Genomic DNA, 20,661 nt, shown 5'->3' with positions numbered 1-20,661 from the left:
CAGCCAGCAGGGGATCCTCCTGGCAGAGCTCCCCATCCCTGGAGCGGAGGCGGCTGAAATGGGAGAGGGAGATGAAAATGAGGGAGCTGGAGGATCATGAAAAGCAGCATCAGCATGAGCGGGAAGAGAAGGAGAGGCAACGTCATCATGAACTGGAGCTGGCCAGGCTGAGGAGCAGTGGGGCACTGGCTGCGGTGAGTGAGGGGGGACCCAAGACTGCAAGGAGCTTTGATAAGTGCCTCCTGGCCCAGCGTAAGGAGGGGGAGGACATAGATAGCTTCCTGACAGCCTTTGAGAATGCCTGTGAGATGCACAGGGTTGACCCTGCAGACAGGCTCCAGTTTCTCACCCCCTTACTGGACCCCAAAGCCGTGGAGGTGTACAGCCGAATGAAAGGGGCGGAGGCAGGGGACTACGAACTGTTCAAACAGGCCCTGCTCCGTGAGTTTGGGCTGACCCCCGAGATGTACTGGAAAAGGTTCCGGAGTCAGCGTAAAACGCTTGAGGTCACATACCTACAACTGGTCAACCGAATGCAGGGATATACCCACAAGTTGACAGCTGGGTAGTAGGGAGGAGTCCCAAAAGAACAGGCCCCCCACGATGCAGAGAGAGAGTCACCATGGGACCTCCCAGCGGGGAAATGTGGAGAACCCCCTCCCAAGGGGAACGCCTGGCGTCAGCACCCTCCAACCTGCTCGAGGGGACCAACGTGACCTGAGCTGCTATCACTGGCCAGAGAGGCCACGTACGGACCCAGTGCCCCAGGCTCAGGGACAGACTGAGCAGACCCAACCTACCCAGGGTTAACTGGGTAGGGACCCAGCTGGACGAGGGGCAGACGGCCCAGGCAAGGGGGGCTGCCAGCTTACCACATGCTCAGGAGGGAAGAATACCCCCGGCCAGCTCCGCCAGAGGGCTGGAGGCTCTGGACTCAGGATTGTCGGTTTACAGGGTGGGTGCAGGGCTGTCCCTCCGGAGAGAGTGCCTTGTTCCCCTGGAGGTGGATGGGAGGAAGGTCAATGGATACTGGGATATGAGCGCGGAAGTGACGCTGGCCCGGCCCGAGGTGGTGGCCCCAGATCGGGTGGTGCCCAACACCTACCTGACCCTGACGGGGATGGGTGGGACCCCATTCAAGGTGCCCGTGGCAAGGGTACACCTGAAATGGGGCGCCAAGGAGGGCCCCAAGGACGAGGGGGTGCACCACCATTTGCCCACTGAGGTTTTGATGTGGGGGGCCTAGAGGACTGGCCAAGCAACCCCCAGACCGCCCTGGTTGTGACCCGTAGCCAGAGCCGGCGAGGGGCACTGCGCCCTGACCTTGGGGAGGGTGCCACATCGGAGGCGCAGGACCCTACCTTGGTGGGGAGGGAGCGTCGAGGGGCATGGCTCAGAGAGCCTGTGACCTCAGACCCGGCCAGTGAGAGGGAACCGGTCCCCATCCCTTCCCCAGCCGCTGAGTTCCAGGCCGAGTTGAGGAAAGATCCCTCCTTGCGGAAGCTCAGGGACCTGGCCGACCTCGGGGTGGTACGGACCATGAGGAGAGGCTGCCAGGAGAGGTTCCTGTGGGAGAAGGGGTTCCTGTACCGAGAATGGGCTCCCACAAGGGAAGTGGAGTCCTGTGGGATCAGGAGGCAGCTGGGGGTCCCCCAGAAGTATCGCCGCAAGCTCCTGTACCTGGCCCGTGACATCCCCCTCTTAGGGCACCAGGGAATCCGGCGCACCCGGCAGAGGTTGCTACAGAACTTTTACTGGCCTGGGGTCTTTACCACGGTCCGGCAGTATTGCCAATCCTGCGACCCTGTCAGAGGGTGGGGAAGGCCCGGGACAAGGGGAAAGCAGCTTTGAGACCTTTGCCCACCATAGAGGAACCTTTCCAGAAGGTGGCCATGGACATAGTGGGACCTCTCAGCAAGACGACCCGCTCGGGGAAGAAATACATTCTGGTGGTGGTAGATTTCGCCACCCACTACCCCGAGGCAGTGCCCTTAGCTTCCATTGAAGCCGACACCGTGGCGGATGCGCTCCTGACCATTTTCAGCCGAGTGGGGTTCCCCAGGGAAGTCTTGACAGACCAAGGATCCAACTTCATGTCGGCCCTGCTCCGGTGCTTGTGGGAGAAATGTGGGGTCCGGCACAACTGGGCCTCAGCTTATCACCCCCAGTCCAATGGGCTGGTGGAGATGTTCAATGGGACGCTAAAGATGATGCTGAAAACCTTTATGAACCAGCACCCGCAGGATTGGGACAAATACTTACCTCACCTGCTGTTCGTGTAAGGGAGGTACCCCAGGAGTCTACCGGATTTTCGCCTTTCGAACTGTTATATGGAAGGAGGGTAAGGGGCCCCCTGGACCTGATGAGAGATGAATGGGAGGGGAAGGCCACTCCCAATGGAGAGTCAGTGGTGGAATATGTCCTGATCTTCTGAGAGAGACTTGCTGAACTCATGGGCCTGGCCAGGGAGAATCTGGCCAGAGCCCAGAAGAAGCAGAAGGTCTGGTATGACTGCACAGCGTGGGCCCGTGCCTACGTCACCGGGGATCAGGTGATGGTTCTCATCCCCGTGAGAAAGAACAAACTACAGGCCACCTGGGAAGGCCCTTTCAAGGTTGTCAAGCAGCTAAATGAGGTAAACTATGTGGTGGAGCTGTTGAACCGGGTGGACCACCGCCGGGTGTACCATGTGAATATGATGAAGCCATATTATGCCAGGGGGAATGTGGTGTTGGCCGTGTGTGGACATTGGGAGGAGCAGGGAGGTGACCCTTTAGTAGATCTATTCCCTGGGACCAGAGCGGGTTCACCCTTGGAAACAATTCCCCTCTATGATCAGCTAACCCCTGCCCAGCAAGCTGAGGTCAGGGGGGTGCCACATCCGCACCGACAGCTGTTTTCCAACCAGCCTGGATGCACTAATCTGACTGTCCACTGGGTGCAGACAGGATCGCACCCGCCGATAAAATGCTTCCCCTTCCTAGTCACAGGGAAAACTGCTCAGGACCTGGAAAGAGAGGTCAGGGACATGTTGGCTTTGGGGGTGATCCAGCCATCAGCCAGCCCTTGGGCCTCACCCGTGGTGCTGGTCCCCAAAAAGGACGGGTCGATCCGGTTCTGTGTGGACTATCGGAAGCTCAATGCCATCACTGTATCGGATGACTACCCTATGCCCAGGCCTGATGAGCTCCTAGACAAATTGGGAGGAGCTCGATACCTTACTACCATGGACCTTACAAAGGGCTACTGGCAAGTGCCGCTGGATGCAGATGCCCGGCTGAAATTGGCCTTTATCACGTGGGGCTCTATGAGTTCCTGACCCTGCCTTTCGGCCTCAAGGGAGCTCCGGCCACCTTCCAACACCTGGTGGATCAGCTACTGAGGGGGATGGAGGACCATGTGTCCCAGGTTAGACAAGTGCTGGACCGACTCCAGGAGGCTGGGCTGACTGTAAAAGCAGAGAAGTGCAAGGTGGAGATGGCTGAAGTATCTTACCTGGGCCATTGGGTGGGGAGCAGCCGCCTAAAGCCCCAACCAGCCAAGGTGGAGGTGATCAGAGTGGCCCGCTCCCTACACCAAAAAACAGGTCCAAGCCTTTATTGGGTTGGCAGGATACTATCTAAGGTTTGTGCCCCGTTTTATCGCCATAGCCACCCCCATCACCGAGCTATGCAAGAAGGGGAAGCCAGACAAGGTGGTCTGGACCAAGCAGTGCCAAGAGGCTTTCTGGGCACTGCAGGAGGCTCTGGTCAGTGGCCCAGTTCTGGCAAACCCAGACTTTGACAAGCCCTTTATGGCGTTCACCGACACCTCAGACATGGGACTGGGGGCGGTGTTAATGCAGGAGGATGAAAAGGGGGAGAGACACCCCATCATGTACCTGAGCAAGAAGTTGCTATCCCGGGAGCAACACTACGCGGCCATCGAGAAGGAGTGCATGGCCATGGTGTGGGCCCTCAAGAAACTAGAGCCATATCTCTTCAGGCGACACTTCACCGTGTACACCAACCACTCTCCCCTGACCTGGCTGCACCAGATGAAAGGAGCCAATGCCAAACTCCTGAGGTGGAGCCTGCTCCTGCAGGATTATGACATGGACGTGGTCCATGTGAAGGGAAGTGCCAACATGATAGCGGATGCGCTGTCCCGGAGAGGGGGCCCTGAACTTTCCCAGGTCACTGGTCAGAGTGACCCCGCTCAGATCAGTCTCAAAAGGGGGAGAGAAGTTGTCACAGAGTGTGGGGGAGTCCGAGGCCTGCACCCCTGTTCCTGGGATTCACTGTGACTCTCAGCCAGCCAGTAAAACGGAAGGTTTATTGGACAATAGGAACACAGTCTAAAACAGAGCTTGTGGGTACCACCAGGACCCCTCAGTCAAGTCCTTCTGGGGGAGCAGGGACCTTAGACCCCAGCCCTGGGGTTCCCTGCGTTCCACCACCCAGCCCCAAACTGAAAACTAAACCCCCCTAGCAGGCTCTCTCTTGCAGCCTCTGTCTACATTCCCAGGCAGAGGTGTTAACTCCCCCTCCTGGCTCAGGTTACAGGCCCTCAGGTGTCCCATCCCCAGGGAGACTCCCCTGCCACATTCCCAGGTCAAAACTCCCCCCTCCCTGCTGCGTCACACCACACAGAGCCGTATGCACACGCATGCACAAACACACACAGCCCTATGCATGTGCACACACACACACACACACAGAGCTCAGCATCACCTGGGGGCATTGGCTCAGGACTGACTCATAAAGAAGAGCACCAAGGAGAGACGCACCAACTCCACTTCCTTCAGTATCTGGATTTTCTCCCCTCCAGGTGCTAAGTAGGCCTAACACTGCTTAGCTTGTAAGATCTACAGAGCCCAAGGTAGGAGGGCAGCAGAAGGTGATGGGGTGACCAGTGGTGCCATCCCCTACATCAGTCACTTCTCCCCCTTCATACTCACTCGATGTTCATCCGCATCACCATCCCCAACGAGGAATACCCCGCCACCGCGAAGTTCTCCCGATAGCGCCCCAGTTTGATGGAATCCAGCCAGTCCTCCACGGTGAAACGGCTCGTGAAATCAAAGAAACCTCTGTCAAAGGGAGTTTGGGTGAACCTAGAAGACAAGAGAAAAGGCATAAACTTAGCGCTAAGGGGCGGATCAGCGAGTGGAGTCAAGGTACCAAGAAAGCAGCCATAGCCCAGGCTGTGCAGCTGGGGATGGCAGTCTGACACCCCAGCATTATTCTATCATTGCACAATTACCGCTCCCCACGGCTTGTGTTTCCACAAGAAGTGAAGGTCAGGGGTAAGAGGGCTGGGGCCCTCTCTGGTCAGGCAGAGCCAAAGAGAGGGCTACTGGAGGGTTATCCACATTGCCAGGGCCTAGTATTGTGTATGCACTTCGGTGCCTGTGTGTATTTTGTGTGTACAACTGAGCTTTGTGTGGAGATGGGCTGGGCATGTGAATCCAAGTGTGTGAAATGCAGCTGCTCCACTCACGGCTGAGCCTATTTTCAAGAGACATCTTTTCCAGGCTGGTGTTAGCCAGGCCTGCGGCCAGGACCGTGCTGAAGCCATAAGCACCAGGCTAGGAGGCTAGTGTGGCTCATTATAGTTATGGCCTGGACTGTGTTAGCCATAAGCTTTAGCTTGGACGGAGGCTTTAAGTAGGTCTCTGTGGCTCTGATCCATCCATTGTGTTGCCCATCACTGTGGTATGTGAGTGCCTGATGTGGCCGGTGCCAGCTCAGAGCCTGGGCTTGGCTCGGTCTCTGACTGTCTCACTGTGGCAGTGAACTAGCTCACTGTCCGCTCTGGCTTGGTGTGAGGCTGTAGCCAGCAAACAGGCATAAAGTGGCCAATGTTAGTCAATGAGAAGCCATTGTTGCCATATCGGGCAAGAGTCTCTCTCCAATTCACTGTGGCTATGATGCACTGGCTGGTGCTGTGGCTGGCCCTACCAGGTTACTGTGGCTGTGTCTGGCCCCACTGGTTCACCATGGCTCTGGCTGGTCTTACCAGTTTGCCTTGGCTGGCCCTACTGGTTCACCATGGCTGTGGCTGTCCTTAATGGTTCACCACCAGTTTGCCGTGGCCGTTGCTGGCCCTACTGGTTCACCATGGCTGTGGGTGGCCTTACCGGTTCACCATGGCTTTGGCCGGTCTTATCAGTTAGCCGCGCTGTGGCTGGCCCTGCCGGTTCACCATGGCTGTGGCAGGTCCTGCCGGTTCACCATGGCTGTGGCAGGCCTTACCGGTTCACTGTGGCTGTGCACTTGAGATGCTCAGGGTTGCGGATGAGCTTGTCCAGGATGCTGACGATCTGGGAGAAGCGTGGCCGCTCACTGCGATCCTTCTGCCAGCAGTCCAGCATGAGCTGGTGCAGGGCTGTAGGGCAGCCCATGGGAGCAGGCAGGCGGTAGCCCTCCTCCACTGAATTAATGACCTGAAAGATAGGTTTGCTCGGGGTGAGCACAAAGCCCTCCCAGAGCGCACTCTGTGAGGGCCTGGCTCTTTGCTCCAAAGCTCTGCGTAGCCAGCCACAGACTGAACTCGCAGAGCAGCTGCAGCAGCAGCTCAAGCAGCAACCAATGGCCACCGGTGGTAGCAGGCCCCTGTTCTCTGGAGGTCTCACGCTGAACACACCATCCCTTGGGCTGACTGGCTCTTTGCGCCAACCCCCTCCCACTCTCCAACCCCTCCCTTCCTTTGTCTTTTCCATCTCGGCAACCCCCTAACACAACCTCACCTAAAGCACATATATAACATGCAGTGGGGACACCCCGTAACAAGCAGTGGGGTGGGGACACCCTGTCACACGCAGCGGGGCAGGGACACCCAGTCACACACAGCGGGGCGGGGACACCCAGTGACACACAGCGGGGCGGGGTCACCCAGTCACAAGCAGCGGGGCGAGGACACCCAGTCACACACAGCAGGGCAGAGACACCCAGTCACATGCAGCGGGGCGGGGACACCCTGTCACACACGGCGGGGCGGGGACACCCAGTCACATGCGGCGGGGCGGGGGCACCCAGTCACACGCGGCGGGGCAGGGGCACCCAGTCACACGCGGCAGGGCGGGGACACCCAGTCACAAGCAGCAGGGCAGAGACACCCAGTAACACACAGCGGGGTGGGGACACCCAGTCACATGTAGCAGGGAGGGGACACCCAGTCACACACGGTGGGGTGAGGACACCCAGTCACACACGGCGGGACAGGGACACCCAGTCACACGCAGCAGGGCAGAGACACCCAGTCACACGCAGCGGGGTGGGGACCCCCAGTCACACGCGGCGGGGACACCCAGTCACACACGGCAGGGACACCCAGTCACAAGCAGCAGGGCAGAGACACCTAGTCACATGCGGCGGGGCGGGGACACCCAGTCACACGCGGCGGGGCAGGGACACCCAGTCACACGCAGCGGGGAGGGGACACCCAGTCAGACGCAGCGGGGTGGGAACCCCCAGTCACACGCGGCGGGGGCACCCAGTCACACGCAGCGGGGTGGGGACACCCAGTCACACGCAGCGGGGAGGGGACACCCAGTCACAAGCAGCAGGGCAGAGACACCTAGTCACATGCGGCGGGGCGGGGACCCCCAGTCACACGCGGTGGGGACCCCCAGTCACACGCGGCGGGGAGGGGACACCCAGTCACAAGCAGCAGGGCAGAGACACCTAGTCACATGCGGCGGGGCGGGGACACCCAGTCACACGCGGCGGGGCAGGGACACCCAGTCACACGCAGCGGGGAGGGGACACCCAGTCAGACGCAGCGGGGTGGGAACCCCCAGTCACACGCGGCGGGGGCACCCAGTCACACGCAGCGGGGTGGGGACACCCAGTCACACGCAGCGGGGAGGGGACACCCAGTCACAAGCAGCAGGGCAGAGACACCTAGTCACATGCGGCGGGGCGGGGACCCCCAGTCACACGCGGTGGGGACCCCCAGTCACACGCGGCGGGGAGGGGACACCCAGTCACAAGCAGCAGGGCAGAGACACCTAGTCACATGCGGCGGGGCGGGGACCCCCAGTCACACGCGGTGGGGACCCCCAGTCACACGCGGCGGGGACACCCAGTCACACGCGGCGGGGAGGGGACACCCAGTCACAAGCAGCAGGGCAGAGACACCTAGTCACATGCGGCGGGGCGGGGACACCCAGTCACACATGGCGGGGCAGGGACACCGAGTCACACGCGGCGGGGCGGGGACACCCAGTAACTTGTCGCCGTGAGCCCTCATGACCTCTCCATTAACATGAGGTGCCGCCCCTAGCAGAGGGAGGGAGGGAACCGGCCTGATACCAGCCCAGCCGGAGGCAGGATGACGCTCCCTTACATCACGGTTGGTCATGTTCCAGTAGGGCCGCTCCCCATAGGCCAACACCTCCCACATGACGACGCCGTAGCTCCACACGTCGCTGGCTGAGGAGAACGTGCGGTACGCGATGGCCTCGGGGGCCGTCCAGCGGATGGGGATCTTCCCCCCCTGAAACACAGAACACAGGGTAACCGTCCATGACAGGCTCCACCCAGGGCAAAGAGCTGGCACCTGGGCAGCAAGGCCATTCCGCAGTTATTGCGGAGAGCTGGAGCTGGGCCTCACTGCCCCGAGCAGGAGCTGGGGTCAGGCATGCATTGGGAGTGTCCACTTGCATCAGCCTGGAACCTGCCATTGGCATCTCCGGGACCGCCAGCACGCCCAGTCTGTTACAGAGACCCACCGACTCTGAACCTTTTGTGCTTTCAAACACCATGGAGTCTCCCGGGTCTCCCAGCAAAAAGCTCCCAGGCCTGGTCTTGCTTAGCCTAGTTCCCTCCATTCTTTGAGACCAAACAAACAGGCCCCAAGCCCTGTCAGTGCTGAGGGTCCAACCCGCAGCCACTAGGTACACACAGCATTATGTAAGGGGACTGTTGCCCCCTTACTAACATTCAGTGGGGGTGTTTTAGTTGCTAGCTCCCAGTACTCAAAGGGGAAGGGTCGATGGGGAATCAGGACCCTGAGACTGACAGTCCCCAGGAACAATGGGGAGAGGCCAACGCTCCAGGTCAGCCTGAATGACAGGGCGGGCAGGCTAATCAGGGAGTCAGGAGGCCAGGGAGGTCCCCTCCTCCGTGTGAGCTAGAATTGCCTGGGTCAGACAGAGGGGGGCCGAGCTAAGGAGAAAGCAGGGCCCAAGCTAAACTGGGGAGCAGAGTTGTGCCAGATCCAGAGAGAGCAGACCCTGTCCTGGGAGCAGAGCTGCAGTCCCAAAGCCAGAGGCACAGCCCAGGGAGAGCAGACTTGCCCTGGGAGCAGAGCTGCAGCAACCAGAGCCAGAGGGGCCAGAAAAGCAGCCCACAAAGCAGGTCAGGGCTGGGAGCAGAGTCACAGAAGCAGCCTGCAGAGCAGACCTGTCCTGGGAGCAGAGCTGCAGCAACCAGAGCCAGAGGGGCCAAAGAAGCAGCCCAGGGAGCTGGAGGCAGAGCGGCAGCAGTGCTGAGACAAAGTGGTGGAGCTGGGGCTGGAGCAGTCCGGAGCCGGGTGCGGTGAGCAGCTGGGGAGAGCGAGGGGGACCCTGGGCAGCGGGCCCAGCACAGGGAGACACCTCAGCCAAGAGGCTCTGCAGGCCAGGCTTGGATCGTAACCCCGACAGGGCGGAGGTGACACTGGGAAGAAGGGTCCTACCACCTAGAGCCTGAGAGCGTGTAGCCACCACCAGAGCAAGTGTCCAACCCACAGCATCCCTACAGCACAGCCAGGGCCGGAGAAGGAGGCCTGGGACTTACAAGGAACAGACTGTGAACTGCCCTGACGTTCCAGGGACACTGTTTGTGATGTTCCCTGTCACAGAGCGGAGTGATGTGTTTCCTTTAACCTTTCCCATTTTTCCTTATTCTTTTAAAAATTAATTGTTGATTAAATAACTTGCATTTGCTTTAACTTGTATGCAATGGTCAGTGGGTCAGAGAAGTGCCCAGTGCAGAGAGAGTACCCCGGAGTGGGGACACCCTAGCCCCTGTCCTAGGTGACCACAGCAGGGTTGGGGATCAAGGCCCCCAGGAATCCTGGGCCCAGCCTTGTTGGGGTTACGAGGACTCTGCCAGACAGGAGAGGGGAAGGGTAGTCCTCAAGGGCAGGGAGGCCTCTGGGCAAAGGAAGTGGGAGCGAGGAGTCAGATCCTTTTGCTAGCCCACTTCACCGGGGTCGTGCAGAAGCCAGGAAAGTTCCCCACAATAGCGGGACAGTTCCCCCGCTTACAATTAGCTAGACTTATAGCAGCCCTAAGAACCAGTGGACCCCGGGCAGGGCCTTTCCCAGTGTAACGTTGCTGGTGGGGCTATAGAGACTGAGCTTAGAACAGGCAGCTCCCCACTCACCCCCTCAGAACATGACATGGCTTTCTGGTTCGGTGACCAGCATCAGCAACACTGCAGGGCCTGAATGTAAATCTCCCTTCCTTTCACTGGGTCAGAGAGCTCATCTAACTGGGAAGGTCATACGGTTCCTCCTCCCTCCCATGAATTGTTAGCAGCTCCGTTCTCTCCTGGGCCTTGTCTACACTGGCAAAGTGGGACCCGTAATTCACTACTGGTAGCAATAGTGTAGGCAGGGGTCAGGCACTTCCATCACTGTGTCAGCTACCCCAGCTCAGAACAGGGTTAGCCAGAAGACACGCTGAGCCCTAGCCTGGCTACGTGGGCGCATTCCCAGGGTGAGTGAGGAGTCCTGGCTTTGCCAGTGCAGATGCAGCCCTGCCATCCTGTCGCAGGGGTAACTCTGGAACAGTTAGTAATGGCAGCATGAGAACACAGGATTGGCTTCTAACGCCAGACTCTGGGCAGGCGCTGATGCTGAGCAAATGCGTTCATTTCAAATATGACCTGACCCAAACCTTGGTAAAGAGGCTGAATTTTAAATACCATTTCTTGCCCCTGCATCAGGCTCGAGACCGGATGTACACCCATCGCTAGCACCCACTGAAGCAAAGCTGAATGAAGTTGTCTGCCCAGAACATCTGGAAACCCTCATCTAGTGACTCTCTCAGTGGCAAATGCCCACGTTGGGTAAAGCTTGCCCTAGTCTACCCTAGAGTGCCCCAAATATATTCAAAGCAAGGGCATGGGACAGGTGGTAGATCTGGAAACTGGAGCAGGATTGACAAGGGCCAATGACCAGCTCAGGGCTTGTGTCATGTGACACATCCCAGCCCTACCAGGATAATCTCATGGTGTCACCAAGGCCGAGTACCGAGAGTTTTGCTTGCACGCAGGACTGAACCTGAAAGCACCAAGAATTTAGCCTGGCTGCTGGAAGGCTTCCACCAGCAGGTGTCCCACAGAGCTGGATATAAGGAAGACAATCAGGCAGAGAGCAGTCTAATGTTTAGACTCCCCAAAGCCTAGAATCTGGGCCCCTTCTCCCTACACCTCACTGAGGAACGCAGCCTCTGCCCTGAAGGTGTCTGGTGCGGTGCTGCAGGGTGTCCCGCATGCAAGCCCGGCAGGGAGAACAAGCCCAGAAATTATTAGTCATTGGAAGATGCATGTGTCACGGAGTCCCTGTGCGATGCTCTGGAACTGCTCCCCATGAAGCCAGTCAGGACTCTGGGGCAGTCTCCTTTCTGTGAGCAGCCTGTCTTCAGGACACAAAGCTCTCACAGCTTCCACCTTCCTGGGTCTGACCTCGGAGCATTCAGCATCCTCTGCCCCTCTATGCGCTTCCCACAGCGAGTCCACTCAGGCGGGGCTCCTGGGGAAGGCAGAGGGTCCTGCACCCCAACTTCGCAGTCAGACGTGACTCTCAGCAAGCCAGTAAAACAGCGGTTTATTAGACGACAGGAACATGGTCTAAAACAGAGCTTGTAGGTACAGAGAACCGGACCCCTCAACTGGGTCCATTTTGGGGGGCAGTGAGCCAGACAACCAGGTCTGCCCTTCACTCCATGACTCCAGCCAGCCCCAAACTGAAACTCCTTCCATCCCCTCCTCCCCTGGGCTTTGTCCCTGTCCTGCGCCAGGAGGTCACCGGATTCCTTTGTTCTCCAACCCTTTAGCTCTCACCTCGCAAGGGGGAAGGGCCCAGGCCATCAGTTGCCAGGAAACAGGGTGTTGGCCATTCTCTGTGTCCAGACTCCTGCACACACCTGCCCTCTAGGACTCTGCAATGATCATACACCCTTATCCCACCACCTAGATACTTAAGAACTGCCTAGGGGAAACTGAGGCACCCCCACACTATTCAGAGGAAACATTAAGAACAGTCCCACTTCGTCACATCTCTCCCCCCTTCGAGATCGAACTGAGCGGGGTCACTTTAGCCGGTGACCTGGGGAAGTTCAAAGCCACCAAAGTTCCCATGGATGCCCCAGCATCTCTCCCATTCCTTGGTTGGAGTTACACCAGGCCCTTCCAGTTTCAGGGGGTGATCGATAGCACTCGCAGGCCACATGTGGGAAGGTTTATGCGGCCTGCCCTTTGGCCACCCCAAAACCCCAGGGGGTCAAACTGGGATTGAACAACAAGCTGGCCAAACACTGCCACTTGGTTATAGGACTGTTTAACTTTCTTAACAGCTTTCACTCCATCTGAGACCTTCTCAAAGCTATCCACACTGGATCTTTCAACAGGAAAGTCAGTGGCTTCATTCACAACAGAAAATTTCTGGCTGTTAGAAACTGAAACTTTCTTGATTAAATCAAAAAGAAAAGGAGTACTTGTGGCACCTTAGAGACTAACCAATTTATTTGAGCATGAGCTTTCGTGAGCTACAGCTCAGCTCACAAAAGCTCATGCTCAAATAAATTGGTTAGTCTCTAAGGTGCCACAAGTACTCCTTTTCTTTTTGCGAATACAGACTAACACGGCTGTTACTCTGAAACTTGATTAAATCACTTTCACACCCTTCAGTTGCAGTAAGCTGCTTGCAAAGACTCCATGAGGTTTCCTTTCCTTTGGGCTTTCCTATGCAACAATTCACCCCTCACAGAAATTCTGCTCTTACCCTCTTTACCTAGGGCTTGCTCTAGAGGAACACTTTGCTGAGCAACAACAGACTCTTTCTGGGTCTCCCTTACATCCAAAATTACCTCTGGCCCATCCGGCGGATTCCTACACAATCCCCTTTCAGGCAAACTTGCAGACTTCCTAGATAAAAGGTCAGAAGCCTTCTCCTTCCCTTTGCCACACACAAGTTCAGGAATCTTTTCCTTCTTGCTACAGGTTTCAACACCCTCAGCAGGTAACACAATCAAATCACCTTCATGCTCTCCTTGTGCCCCGGCTATGATCTCACCCTGATTTAGACAGAGTTGCTACACCCTTTCCCAACAACACACTAGCAACAGGCAAAATACAAGCACCAGAATTGTCTGGTCTCTGGGATTTTACATAGACACTAATTGGATGCGACCTAGTTACAGGGCCATTCTCCCAAGCAGATACAAACTTAGGACCCTTCCCTTCCTGGGCTTTAGCTGAATCCAGAACCAGCTCTGAGACAACTGCACTACCCTCAACCGTCACAGGCTGAAAGGCCCCTTCTGTCTACTCCACAGACAAAGAAGAGCTGGACACACTTTCTCCTTTACCAGACACACAGCTTGGGATCTCATTCCCCTTGGTCACAGACAACTGCTTGGAGATTAGGGTAGCTCCCTCCATAGGCAAGTCAGTACCCCTGACAGACACAGGCACATTTCCTTCACTGTCACAATTCTCCACCCAGGTAATAGGTAAGGTCCAGGGACACTCATCTTCCACTCTCCTCGCCTTCCCACCCTGCTGACTAGACACAGCCATCAGCTCACAAGGCTGCCTAGGCTCATCCAAACTTTCCTTACCAAGCACCTTGCCACTCCCAACAGATCCCCTGCCCTGCCTGTGTCTCCCCCCACTCAGCTGTGGTCTCAGCTCCCACTGTGCTCAGCGCTGCCGTTGCTGTCCCAGTAGGGGTAGGCAGCGAGCTCGCTGCTTTCCTCACGGCATCAGAGCCAGCGTGAGCCCCCTCTTCGGTGTGCAAGGGGGGCGGAGAGCCCCAGGGGTCTGGTTACAGGCAGGCAGGTAGCCTGAGTCTAGCAGCTCCTCCCTGCTGCCAGCCAGGTCATCTGCATTTTCACTGGCCATTTCCCTCTCCACCAATTTGTTCCCTGGATTCAAATTCAAACCCTTGACCGTTACAGGAGCAGGGCCTGGATCCTGTCCCAAAGAGACACAGTCACCCCACAACAGGGTCTCACAGCTGATATCCTGGAGAACCCCAACGGCCAGCCAGCCCCACTCCTCCTGGGTCTGCACAGGGATCTGGGCCATAGGCAGGGCGAGGGGCTTCATCCCTGGGACCCTCACCCAGCTCACACAGCCCCTCAGCATCTGAGGCTGCACCACCCAGGGGCTGACAACAGTTTTCCCTGTCCCAGGGTCTCGCCACCCCAGGAATGTCTCCCCATTGACCATCACCTTCCGCTTCCACTGGAGGTCCGAGGGGCCCAACCCCAGGAGACTCCACACAGACATATAGGTTGGGGTCAGGAGTGGGAGCCTGTCCACCTCCCCACCCATCTGGCTGACGGAGTCTATGGCCTTGGGACCCAGCAAGGGAGCTAGACACCGTGGCTTTTCCACAGGGTCCCCCTGGTTCAAATCTCCAGCCTGCTCAAAGGCAGTGAGGTGGGCATCCACATCCCCCTGCTCCTTAACCAGGGGCAGCAATTTAGTCTCGAGGTTCCCTGTGGAACTGGCCCCCTGGGGTCTATCCCCACTCACCCCGGGGAGGTCCCCTAGGCCTCTCCACTCCCCCACCGCCAGTTCATGCTGCTGCTGCTTCTGCAGCTCTTTCTCGGGCTCTCGCTGTCTCTCACCGTCCTCTTGCTCTCTCAGACTCAGCTCCAATCCCGTCTGTCTCCGATCCCCGGATGGGGAACCCGATCGTGAAGACCCCCGTCTGGTCGGGGACAGGAGTCTTGGAGATGCCTGGCTCCCACTCCAGCTGCTCACAGATCCTGCTATAGCCCCATTTGGGGTGAGGAATCTGTTCCTTAGAGCCGTCATCCTCCTCCAGCTGCACGATTAACTGGGCTTTGGTGAACTTTCCAATGCTCAACGCTTCCTTTCTGCACAGGGTTACAATGTCCTTCTTAAGGAGATGGTGACAGGCCATCACTCTGCTCTTCCCGAGTTGTTGTGAACTCACAGGCCTGCGTGCTCTCAGCTTCCCATGGTTTCCAGGGTGAACACCTAGTGTGCCAGCCCTTCTCGAGGTCACCACCTCTTTGCCAGGGTTGAGCGGCAGACTCCTCCGACCCTTGGACTGCTCGCTGCAATCCCCAGGGGAACCCTGTTACTGCAAAAGTCCTTCTCTCTCCCAGGGCCAAGCCGCAGGCTCCTCCGCCCCTGAGACTGCTCATTGCAGTCCCCAGGGGGACCCCATTACTGCACAGTCCTTCTCGCTGGTCACACACTCCCAGGGGTTAACTGCCCCCCGAAACCGCTCCTCTCTGAGCCTTCAGCACACCTGGTCCTCGTCAATCCCCCTTCGTTTTACTGCTCCCCAGTCACTTACTGCAGGAAGCGCCATCCGTGGGGTGCAGTACATCCCACCTCTGCCACCAGTTGTCACGGAGTCCCCGGGTGATGCTCTGGAACTGCTCCCCATGAAGCCAGTCAGGACTCTGGGGAAGTCTCCTCTTTGTGAGCAGACTGTCTTCAAGGCAAAAAGCTCACACAGCTTCCATCTTCCTGGGTCTGACCTCGGAGCATTCAGTATTCTCTGCCCCTCTGTGTGCTTCCCACAGTGCGTCCGCTCAGGCGGGGCTTCTGGGGAAGCCAGGGGGTCCTGCCCCCCAACTTCGCAGTCAGACATGACTCTTAGCCAGCCAGTAAAACAGAGGTTTATTAGACAACAGAAACATGGTCTAAAACAGAGCTTGTAGGTACAGAGAACTGGACCCCTCAACTGGGTCCATTTTGGGGGGCAGTGAGCCAGACAACCAGGTCTGCCCTTCACTCCATGTCTCCAGCCAGCCCCAAACTGAAACTCCCTCCAGCCCCTCCTCCCCTGGGCTTTGTCCCTGTCCTGGGCCAGGAGGTCACCGGATTCCTTTGTTCTCCAACCCTTTAGCTCTCACCTCGCAGGGAGGAAGGGCCCAGACCATCAGTTGCCAGGAAACAGGGTGTTGGCCATTCTCTGTGTCCAGACTCCTGCACACACCTGCCCTCTAGGGCTCTGCAATGATCATACACCCTTACCCCACCACCTAGGTACTTAAAAACTGCCTAGGGGAAACTGAGGCACCCCCACACCATTCAGAGGAAACATTAAGAACAGTCCCGCTTCGTCACATCTCTCCCCTCTTCGAGATCGAACTGAGCGGGGTCACTTTAGCCGGTGACCTGGGGAAGTTCAAAGCCACCAACATTCCCATGGATGCCGCTGCATCTCTCCCATTCCTTGGTTGGAGTTACACCAGGCCCTTCCAGTTTCACACCCTCCCTTAGGTCGGGGGTGATCGATAGCACTCGCAGGCCACATGTGGGAAGGTTTATGCGGTCCGTGCCCTTTGGCCACCCCAAAACTCCAGGGGGTCAAACTGGGATTGGGTCTTCTCCCCAACAAGCTGGCCAAACACTGCCACTTGGTTATAGGACTGTTTAACTTTCTTAACAGCATGTTTACCCCAGGGGAATGAGCAGCCAACCACAGAGATCCATGGCTTCTCACTCTCCCTCTTACTTCCCCGTTGGGTGGATTTAGGTAAGACGTGAAAGACCAGACACACACACATGCAATCTATGTTAATAGAACGCTGTTTAGATTGCAAAGTTGAGCACTCAAAGGTTGAGAAATGTCAGCATTACAGTTACACATGTGGCCTTAATTCTACATCTTTGTGTGTCACTTCTGTGCACTGAATGAGGCAGGGTCCCATGGAAAATATAGTATGTGACCATGTTCCTACAGACTGTATCAGAATACAAATCATCGCTTTGGCCAACACTTCAGGGACTGGAGCAGGAAACCCTCCAGAGCTGAAAACATGAGCTAAATAGCTAGGGTTTGTAATGGAGAGCTGTACCAGACCTATGCCCCATGGGGAGTGGGCTCAGAGGGGACACATGACACAGACTGGCACTGACCAGTGGATTACGTATGGAAATGGGGGTCAAATTGATGTTGTGTAGACAACTGTAAATTTGACATTTCCTAATTCTTGCGTGCTTGACTTTGTAATCTAAATCAGTGGCTCTTAACCTTTCCAGACTACTTTACCCCTTTCAGGAGTCTGATTTGTCTTGCCTACACCCAAGTTTCGCCTCGTTTAAAAACATCTTGCTTACAAAATCAGACATAAAAATACCAAGGTAGCACAGCCACGCTAGTACTGATAAATTGCTACTTTCTCATTTTTACCATATAATTATAAAATAAATCAATTGGAGTACAAATATTGTACGTACACGTCAGGGTATAGCATACAGAGCCGTATGAACGTTTAGTTTGTACTGACTTTGCTAGTGCTTTTTATGAAGCCTGTTGTAAAACTAGGCAAATATCTAGATGAGCTGATCATAGAATATCAGGATTGGAAGGGACCTCAGGAGGTCATCTAGTCCCACTCCCTGCTCAAAGCAGGACCAATCCCCAATTTTTGCCCCAGATCCCTAAATGGCCCCTTCAAGGGCTGAACTCACAACCCTGGGTTTAGCAGGCCAAAGCTCAAATCACTGAGCTATCCCTCCCCCCAATGTATCCCCTGGAAGATCTCTGCAAACCCCCAAGGGTAGATGTGCTCCTGGTTGAGCACCCCTGATCTAAATTATGTGTGCAGTGTTGTTGTAGCTGTGTTGGCCCCAGGATATTAGAGACACAAGGTGATTGACTTGTGCTGGTCCAATACAAGATGTTACCTCATCCACCTTGTCTCTCTAGTCTAATGTATGTTTGTTTAACACAGTTTTTGTTTGTAATTTCAAGATTTTCTTTAAAAGAAAAACCAAATTCTGTGATGTATAATTGTGTCACCCAGCCATCCCATCAGGCATCACCAGGAGGATTTGAACCCTGAACTTCCATGATTGTAACACATACTTAGACCACATTACCTGCTGTACCTGCTATATGAGGAGAAGGGTGCTAGCTCAGAGGGGAATGGGGTGGGCTCTCTCCCCCCTCCCATGCCAAGAAGCAATAGGCTCCTGCCCCATGTGGTGCCCCTAGAGTGGGGGATGGGCTCCTACCCTATGTGCCAGGTCTGGGAAGGAATGTGGTCTGGGTGGGAGCCTTGTCCAGCTCTCGGCCTCATTCCCAGCACTCCTGCTGCTCTGGCAGCTCCTCGGGCTGGGGCTTGTCCTTAGACTGTTTATTCTGGCAAGCTGCCAACATTTCACGAAGCCATGCAGGCCAGAGAACGGAAATGATGATTTTTATGTTTCTGTCTCAGCCAAACCGCAACAGAATTTTATGGGACAAGCAAAAGGCACGTCTCTAGCCCCGGTGCTTTGCCCCGGCGGAATGTCAAAGGCCTGCAGCATATAATGGAGGGGTGAGAGCACCTCAAAAAAAGGTCACAAGAATCTTCTATAACCAAAACATTAGTTTACCTAAATCTAGGGGTTAGCTCTTCCTAAAATAAGAAATCCTTTGCTCCAGCCAGCAGTGGGACTCAATAACTTTAAACCATTTTTAAACTACTGAACCAATCTACTTCAAACTCAGCTTGTTCTGTTGATCTCACTGAGATTAAAACATGAGGCCAAGCCTGAGACTGTATGCATGGAATAGTGTGGTGGCATTTGTGTGAAACTCCGAGACAGAGGAGTTGTTACCTCACCCAGTTACATGGGAGATGGAAGGAGAGAGGAGCTAGGGTCTGAACTGAGGGTGGGACCAGGTGGGAGGAGGATTAATCTGGCCCCTCCCACGCCCCAGAAGAGGGTGATTTGGGACTCTGCACAGTGTGTGGACTGTCTTTGAGAGGAGGCTGGGGAAGGTGCCAGCTCCCACTGTGCTGCAACTCCCTCCATGAACGGCTGCATAAGAAACGAGTTTGTATTATGTGATGAATTGTCAGATAATTTATAATGGTCTAAAGGGGTCCATATTTCATGGCACCAGCACAAGAGGGTGGAGATCAGGCTGAGCTTCCCAGCCTTCATTCCTTGCTTCAGACTGTCTGATTTCTCTCCCTGAAGAGTGCATGGAATGCCTGCTGCTCTTTATGAATCAGCCCAGAGAAAAAGGCAAGGAAAGCGCAGAATGTACCGTGGTGGTGTACGCAGCGTCCGGGTCATCCTCGAGGATTCTCGACAGGCCAAAGTCGGACACCTTGCAGACCAAGTTGCTGTTAACAAGAACGTTACGGGCGGCCAGGTCCCGGTGCACGTAGCCCAAATCGGAGAGGTATCTCATGCCGGCGCCAATGCCCCTCAGCATGCCCACCAGCTGGATGAGGGTGAACTGCCCGTCATGTTTCTGGAGAGAAAACATCCCTGATATTATTCCTGACCTCTCGCCGGGCACCTGACAAACACTGATTCTGCATGGTGACTTGGACCTCGCTGACCTTGAAGGGAGGGATAGCTCAGTGGTTTGAGCATTGGCCTGCTAAACCCAGGGTTGTGAGTTCAATCCTTGAGGGGGCCATTTAGGGATCTGGGGCAAAAATTGGGGATTGGTCCTGCTTTGAGCAGAGGGTTGGACTAGATGACCTCCTGAGGTCCCTTCCAACCCTGAGATTCTATGATTGTAGAACCAGAACCCTGTCCTCGTTAAGCTACACTCATTCAGCTCATCTGTCGCAATCTGTAATGCCCCCACACTTGGGCTCCAAACCCAGACACCTCCCAGTGCAAACCTAGCCAGGTCAGCGGAAATGAAGGACAGGTTTTACTCCGGTCACCTCCAACCTTCAACCCTCCACTCTTCCCACTACACAGCTCTGGCAGATGATCCTGTGCACTAGGATGTCCTGCCTCTTGCACTCGGATGCTCCTTGTGAGAGCCAGTGCAGATGCCTTGGAGCTAGTGTTCCCTCAGTGCCTGCAGCTTTTACTCAGCGGTCACCGTGGTCATGAGACTGCAGTGTGTGGATCAGCCTGTTCTTCTCCCTCATCAGCCACTCAGCCCTGAGGAATGTGCAATGAATAAAAATACAGAGGAGCTGATTACCTGGAGAAAGGAATCTAGTGAGCCATTCTCCATGTATTCGGTTACAATCATTACTAATTTGCCTGCAGGAGACAAGAGAGGTCAAGTTAATAGAAAAGTCACCTTCCTCTGGGAGCCCTGGTGCCTGCCCAGTGCAGGGAGGGAAGCAAATCCAGGGTCACAGGGACAACCAAGCTGTTCCCACAGCCCTGCAAAGAGGTGGTGAGGTCCCATTCTGATGACGCATGTGAACCACACCAGTGTGTGAATATAGCACTAACACATCCTACTCGGATTCACACATCCAACTCGCACTCACACATCCTACTCGCACGAAAGCATCCTACTCGCATGAATGCATCCAACTCACACTCACACATCCTACTCACACTTATGCATCCTACTCGCACGAACGCATCCTACTCGCATTCACGCATCCACCTCGCAGTCTCTCTACAGGTGCCATTGTTGTTGTTAAGTCAGTTTCATTGTCTAAATGAAATTTGCATCCCATTACCATAATGCTTTGCATTTCAATGTGCC

General features: G+C 55.9%; 1 protein-coding gene across 3 annotated transcripts in view; it reads right to left on the bottom strand.

Annotated features, from left to right (window-relative positions):
• EPHA8 (EPH receptor A8) overlaps window positions 1-20,661 on the bottom strand; it is a 130,881-nt gene that overhangs the window by 4,223 nt on the left and 105,997 nt on the right. For all 3 annotated transcript variants that reach the window (XM_084651365.1, XM_084651366.1, XM_084651367.1), the window contains exons 12-16: window positions 20,140-20,201; window positions 19,234-19,443; window positions 8,332-8,481; window positions 6,237-6,427; window positions 4,940-5,095 (exon numbers count right to left, since the gene is read on the bottom strand). In XM_084651365.1, the coding sequence (XP_084507491.1) occupies window positions 4,940-5,095; window positions 6,237-6,427; window positions 8,332-8,481; window positions 19,234-19,443; window positions 20,140-20,201 (769 nt within the window). The remainder of the gene's footprint in view (window positions 1-4,939; window positions 5,096-6,236; window positions 6,428-8,331; window positions 8,482-19,233; window positions 19,444-20,139; window positions 20,202-20,661) is intronic.

This window comes from Lepidochelys olivacea (assembly GCF_965140295.1).
Source record: "Lepidochelys olivacea isolate rLepOli2 genome assembly, chromosome: 18".
Classification (NCBI taxonomy): Eukaryota; Metazoa; Chordata; order Testudines; family Cheloniidae; genus Lepidochelys; species Lepidochelys olivacea.
Note: the sequence above shows the minus strand (reverse complement) of the source record. Positions and strands in the feature narration are given on the sequence as shown.